Genomic DNA, 7,500 nt, shown 5'->3' with positions numbered 1-7,500 from the left:
ATACTATTAATACTACTGCTACTTTTTTTAGATGAATAATAATAACATATTGATAAATTAATCATATCCAAAATGCATGTACTGTTTATATGTATTACGTATATAAATAAAAAAGTTTGTTTTGGATGTGATTAAAAATTTGACAGCAATAATAAAAAAACATTTAACAATGTAATAATCAATTCTCGATGTTTAAGTCAATTTAAGCCAATAATTAATTAATTCAATTATTATTATTGTTATTATTATTGACAGTGTTGTTATTGTTATTGTTATAATACACTTATTATTATTTTAAGAGATTTATATTATTTTAAAATAAATGATATTTTAAAAATTATTAAATTATTAAATATAATTTTACGTTATTAAAATACATAGAAAATTCATTGTTGTTAATTTATAAAAAATATTAATAATAATTATAATAATAATATTTATAAATCTTTATATTAATAAATGCACATAATGAATTAGTAATGTAATAAATATTGTTTAATAACAATATAACACGTTGAAATTAATTTGTGCATTTATTTATTATTTATTTATTTTATTTTTTTATGAAAGCAGTTTTTGAGAACACCTTGTTTCTGATGAGGAGTGCACGTTTTTAAAGTTGTAGGGTTTATTAAGCTAGAGCTGCTGATGATGATGATGATGATGATGATGATGATGATGATGATGAGGATGACGATGCATTAGAACCGAAGTCAAGTGCACTAAAAGCTGGCAGATGCATGAATGTAGATGTGAAAGCATCGCTCTGGGTTCTTCAGGTCCGTGCCGTTCTCAAACCCAGGTTTTGCTGTATGAATGTGGAGACGGTTTTGCCGATCTTCCCCTCGGGATGTTTTTTGTCGTTTTTGGAGAAGGACGGCTGGATCAGCGTTTCCGTCTCGTTCTCTACATCCACTCCAGTGTTTCTTTGCTTCTCTGCTATTCTCTCTAATGTTTTTCTGCCTTTAGCAGCTCTTTCTGACCTACTTGTTTTTCTTTTTCTTATTTTGCGGCTGTTTATTGGTTTATTCTATGATAAAATAGAATAATAAAGCAGGTTTTGTCTCATTTTGGCGGCACCTCTGCACACTATTCATCTAAAGCGCTCCGTACCCCAGAGTCGGCCCCTCACAAGGCCTGAGAATTTAATTGAAACATAATGTGATGAAAAATAAGAGCTCAGAGCATCGTATTAAATATGAATGACTCTCGGCTAACGGCACATGTAAACGATCGCTCGAGCGGGAACAGGTTTACTTTACACAATAAAGTGAGGGGAAAACAGGAAAACTTTACCTCCGGCACACGAGGGTTTATGAAGCAGTGAAGATGATGCTGAGCTCCGCTGCTGCTTCAGCATTTCTCAACCGCTTCCGCCTTAAGATGTAGATTTTACAATGGACATCTAGTATTTATTGTGCAAAATCTGCTCTGCTTTTTGTGTATTTATTTATGCATTTATTTATTTATTTAGTTATGGATTTATATATATATATATATATATATATATATATATATATATATATATATATATATATATATTTTTTTTTTTTTTTTTAATATACATTTTATTATTTTATATAATTATAATTATGAATATATAAATTATAATTATAGTTAAATATTTATTTTTTATGTGTGTATATTAATACTATATTTTTTTGCTAATTTTTGTACGTTCTTGTACATTTTCATAATTATATTTTTAAAAACAATTTTAATTAAACAGTTATTACATATTTATATTTTTATTATATTTTAACTGTAGTTACTATAATTAAAATGTATAACTTTTCACTAATTCTTTTTATTTAAAAATGTAATTTTTAATTTAATTTATTTGTTATAGTTGTTTTATTCATTTTCATTATTTGACTCATGCGCTATGATTGTAACGATAGTTTAATGCATTTATTGTTGCACTGTCTGTTTTTAAAATGTTGCTAAAAATATATATAGTTTTGTTTATTTGCACTAGTTTTTTGTTTTAAATTATTTGTTTTTACTTTTATTATATATAAAAATGCATTTATTTTTATTATTATATTTAATCATATACGATATTACAATTTTTGCAATTTCTAACAATAAAAGTACTATTTAGCTAGTTATTTTATTACATTTTTAGAAATGGATTTATTGTTATTAATGTGCACACAACACATCGAGCACCGATCACGTTTAACCTCTCTAAAGCCGTATTTTTGTAGATGGTTTTTGCGAATGAGTTCACGGCCGCTGCTCTGTAGATCTCCATGAAGCGATTGCAGTGTTCATCAATTTTATTTGCATTTCTTCTTTTGTTTTGAAACTCATTTTTCTCCTTCATTGTGATTTGAGTCCCATAACACCCGGATCCCTGATCGCCCTGAGACTGATCAGAGCTCTGCTAGTTCTCTTTGGTGTAACTGTTGCTTATACCCTGTCTTCTCTCTCTCTCTCTCTCTCTCTCTCTCTTTCTCTCCTCTCTCTGGCTGTCTCTCGCTCTCTCTGTCTCTCTCTTCTCTCGTTTTAACCTCTAATGTATCTGCTTAAAAAGTCCCCATTAATGGTAAGTTCATCAGCGTGACAGAGGTTGTGTGTTTCACTATAGTCACGTCCCTCTCCCTCCATTGGCGCGTTACAGCATCACTCGTCCACCCATCTTCATCTCCATCATCATCATCATCCTCGTCCCGTGTGCATCTGCATCGTGTTTCTGCTCTCTTTGCTTTGGCTCGTTGTGCTTCGGCCCATGTGTCTCTGAACATCCGCCATCACTCACCGCTCATGCTTTGCTGTTGATTGACAGCACCCACGCCTCATGGCAGATCTCAGATCAGGGCAAAACCGACACACAGGCCAATTCTAGCCGTGTTTCTTTGAAGTTATAGAGGAAGCATCACGTGATATTTCACGAAGGAATGAACGAGCGGGGCAGTCAATCGATCCCTCCCTCCACATCCACTCATCCACCCTTCCTGCAACGTCGTGTCATGATCATCCATCGCCAATGAATCCAGCGCTTTCTTTTACACTGATTGATTGATTATCTGGAAAAATACAGTCATTTAAGGCAAAGACACTTACAGGAGGAACACTGCACCGGTCAAGCTCGAAAAACATGTCTTGATTCGGAATAGTGCAAAGATATCATCCAAAATACATCTTTTATTTGTCAATTTCAGTTACAGTACCTATATTTAAAAAGATTTATGTTCACTACAGAAACGCTTACAAACACCTACTCTTAGAGGTTTATTCTTCTCTAGATTCTGAAGATTTTTACTGAGAGATTTGTTGATATATATCACTCACACGAATATATACAACATTTGACACCTAAAATGTGGTAGAAAAGCACTTTTTTTAAACGTAATCAGAATTTTCTTCATTTCAGTAACGCTTACAGACACCTACTCTTAGAGGTTTATTCTTATTTATATTCTTGATATATATCAAAGGTACAACATTTTTACTGAAGCACTTTTTTAAACGGAATTGTTATTTCATCATTCTTAGAGGTTTATTCTTATTTATATTCTAAAGGTTTTTACTGAAGGGATTGTTATTTCATCATTCGTACAGATTTCTACATCATTTTACTCCTAAAAACGCGGTAAAATGTGAATCTTTTAAAGTTATCAGTTTTTTCCTCCATTTCAGTAACGCTTACGAACACCTACACTTAGAGGTTTATTCCTCTCTACATTCTGAAGATTTTTACTGAGGGATTTGTTCATATATCACTCACGCTGATATTTACAACATTTTATACCTTAAATGTGGTAGAAGAGCACGTTTTTAAAAGTGATCAGAATTGTCTTTTTTTCTTTATTTTAGTAACACTTACAAACACCTACACTTAGAAATGTATTCTTATCTATATTCTAAAGGTTTTTATTGAGAGTTTTTTTCATTCACACTGACTCATACAACATTATATTGCTAAAAACATGATAAAAATGCATATATTTATATGCTCTAAATTTTATCTCCACTTCAGCAACACCTAAACTTAGTTTTAATCCTGTCTTGATTCTGAATTGATTTACTCAGGGGCTTGTTAATATATCATTCACACTGATTTATACAGCATTTCATTCCTAAAAACATGGTGAAAATTTATTATTTTCTGTCTGTAGGCAGTATTTTCTGATTTATGAGTGATTAAACAAAATCCAAAGTTCACCTCAGTAAAAATCTTTAACCATAATAGGTCAATATCAAACAAGAATTTTGATCCTGCATTTTTCCAGTGTTCAGATTTATATTCTGGAAATGTATGCAATTTAATAAATGTTTTACTACAACTGCGATAATTTATATCTTTCTAACCTGCAGTGTCTTGCCTTATCTAATCAAAAAGCAAAGTTTGGCCAAAACTGCGCATTATGTCTTTATTTGCTTGCTCTCATGTCGTTTCAAACCTGTAAGGTGTTACTCTTCTGTTTGGTTTCTGCATTTTCTGTGAATACATACAGTATTATATCCCTGCTTCAAAATGGCTAAAACCATTGTTAGCTGCTTGACCGGTCATGACTGGTTTAACAGGCTGGTTTTATCACCGGCCAGATTAGAAGTCCAGATTAAACCAGCTACAACCATCTTAAAGACCAGTTTAGACTTAGGCTTTTACATAGGGTTATTTAGTTTAGTTAATTAGTTAGTTAATTAATATATTATTGCACATTGTGAAATCCCAGCATGCAGGTTTGGAATGGTGTGAGTGCAAATAAATTGACGTATTTTCAATTTTTGTGAAGAATTCTTTCAGTTTATGACTGTATTTCGGCTCACGAGCCTTTAAACTCTTGAGGGAGTCGCTGTAAAAGGAAGCGTGAGCGCGATGTGTTTGACCGCCGCGTTCTCCGGCCTGAAGTCACCGCCTGTGTTTTCTGTCCTGTGTTGCAGACGAGACTCAAACCCTGACCAGCGACACCAGCAGCCTGGTGCAGTCTCACACACACACGCACTCGTCGCACACACACTCGCTGCGCAAGCGCGAGGCCGTGGACGTGCCGTATCAGACGGGCCAGCTGCATCCGGCCATCCGCGTCGCTGACCTTCTGCAGCACATCACACAGATGAAATGTGCCGAGGGCTACGGCTTCAAAGAAGAGTACGAGGTAAGAGCTCATCGGTCCCATCATCCTCAGCAGTGTCGGGGAAAGAAATGCATTACAATGTTGCGTTACTGCCTAAAAATGTAACTAATTACGTTACTTAGTTTTCATTGAAACATTACGTTACTTTTGAGTTACTTTTTAAATCTGGACGGGGCTTGCTTGTTTGTTTTTAAAGATAAAAAAGTTCTATAAAAACACTTTCATACTAAAAGTGTAACGAATACAGCTCGGAAATGATCATTCTGGCCTGAACCGTAGAGGACAGATCAAACTAATCACGCGAAGAAATACGATCAACACTATTCAGAAGTAACTGTTTATTAGTATGGTTGAATTGCAATTGCAAAAACATTGGGTAATAAAATGGGATTAAAAACATTAATTATATTTGTCTTATTTAGCATATTTAATTATTGCAGGTTTGTGTCATATTCTGAGTTTGTTCTATTCATTTCGATCGTCTTTCTGAGTAAATACATGTTGATGTTTAGTCTGTAACCGCAGTAAGATTTCTCAACATGGCAACCCCAGAGCTGTCCGTCAGTACACGAGAAACAGAGGAACTGGAGAAACTTATTTATAAAAGTAACTCAGATATTTACTTTTAAAATGAAAGAGTCAGTTTTATTTGTAATGCGTTTCCCCTGACACTGTTCCTCGCTGCTGCTCACTCGTGGTTAGTGTCATTCATGATGATGATGATGATGATGATGAGCGTCTTTCTCTTTGTTTTAAGTCAGATCACACACACACACACACACACACACCTGCATTAATGCAGCAGGATTGATACTAGGTCAGTGCTTCTCAACCAGGTCCCGGGGCCCACAACGGCCCACATATTTTTTTATTTATTGTCTATTAAAATCTGTTTTTTTTCTTGCGATTTCTTGAAACTATTGGTATCAGAAAATCAGTCCATTTTAATGCTTTAAAATGCACTAAAACTAAAGTAAAAGAAAACGAGGAGCCCTGAGTCGGAGAGGTTGAGAAGCACTGATCTTCATCATCATCCTCATCCTCTCCCTGGTTCTTCATCACCTCCTCTCTCTGCTGTGCTCCTCTCCATGATCTGTGAGCTTCTGTCTATTCTATTATAGATGAAGATGTCAAACACACAGTGACACAAACACACCTGGCCTGTGTGAAGCCTTCAGGGTTCATATGATGAAGTGTGTGTGTGTGTGTGTGTGTGTGTGTGTGTGGATTGTGTTATCGTTGACTTATACGCTGTGTCTCTCTCTTCTGGTTCTGTTGGTTCTCTGTGGAGCAGATCAATGAGGTAAGATCATACTTTGTTTGGTTCCTTTGTGACTGAGAGACACTGATGATGATGATGATGATGATGATGATGATGATTGCAATTAAAATCTAATCTTTTTTAGTTCTTCAGGGATCTTCTCTCTTTAACCAGTCAGTCTGAAAAACAGGATTTTTACTCAGTTTATACCCAGTAATATATATTAGCATGGACAACTTGGAAAATGTAAATTCATTTAAAAATATATAAATATATATTATATTCAGACCTCATTATCTTTCTTTCATATATCCAAGTTTTCCAAGGTTCCTGGTTCTTCAAGGAAAAATACAATACATTTGTTGAGGGAATGAATTCAAACCTTTAGTTGTTTTTGCTTAATATTTTAAATCAATTATTGACACTTCTGGAGTAACAAAATTATAATTGGTAAAATAAAATAAAATAAAAAAATAATATAAAAACTGTATAATAATAAAACATAATAATAGTAATAATAATGTTATTATTATATTATAGTTATAATATATATGTTTTATTTTATCTTTTGTTCAAGAATGTACAGTTCTTCAGTCATCTGTAATAGCAAAGTAAATTATGATTAAAATAAAATATAAAAGTATTTTTCTTTGGTTCTTGTTTGGTTGTTGAGGGGTGAATTAAATGAGGAAATATGTTGCTTTTTGTAGTAGTTTTCTCTTCTAAGCTGAAGTGAATATTCTGGTGGTGTGATGTTCCTCTGGTTCTTCAGCTGGACTCTCTGAGGTTCTTCATATGAAACCGATCATTGTTTTGACGTTTTTCATGCTTTCGTGTTTCCAGATCCCCACATATTCATTGTTTTTATAATGGTCTAATATTTTTCCGTAAGTTGAACGGCTGAAAATAAAACGCATGAAAGATGATGTTTAAGTTCTGAAGTGTCAGTCATGCAGATGATGTGGCTTTAGATGAGAGCGATCATTAGTGAATTAATGATGGGAAAGCAGATGAATCATTGGTCTCTGAGGAGTCACATGGTCATTCATCTGCACATCTTCTCCAAAACATTAATAACCGCTTGATTCTGAAGAGAGAGAACAGAGAAGCTCGTCTCGTTAGCTCAGAATCTAAAAGTTAGAGAGGGGAAAA

General features: G+C 33.8%; 2 protein-coding genes across 2 annotated transcripts in view; one reads left to right on the top strand and one right to left on the bottom strand.

Moving 5' to 3' along the window:
- Positions 1-7,500, bottom strand: part of clstn2a (calsyntenin 2a) — a 1,097,509-nt gene that overhangs the window by 415,967 nt on the left and 674,042 nt on the right. The window lies entirely within an intron of this gene.
- The window catches only part of LOC122361868 (receptor-type tyrosine-protein phosphatase mu-like), a 184,828-nt gene that overhangs the window by 143,122 nt on the left and 34,206 nt on the right, over positions 1-7,500 (top strand). The window contains 3 exon segments of the mRNA XM_043262958.1: positions 2,540-2,551; positions 4,894-5,108; positions 6,382-6,390. Of these exon segments, the coding sequence (XP_043118893.1) occupies positions 2,540-2,551; positions 4,894-5,108; positions 6,382-6,390 (236 nt within the window).

Source organism: Puntigrus tetrazona, chromosome 2 (assembly GCF_018831695.1).
Source record: "Puntigrus tetrazona isolate hp1 chromosome 2, ASM1883169v1, whole genome shotgun sequence".
Lineage (NCBI taxonomy): Eukaryota > Metazoa > Chordata > Actinopteri > Cypriniformes > Cyprinidae > Puntigrus > Puntigrus tetrazona.
This window is presented reverse-complemented; position numbering and strand designations above follow the sequence as displayed.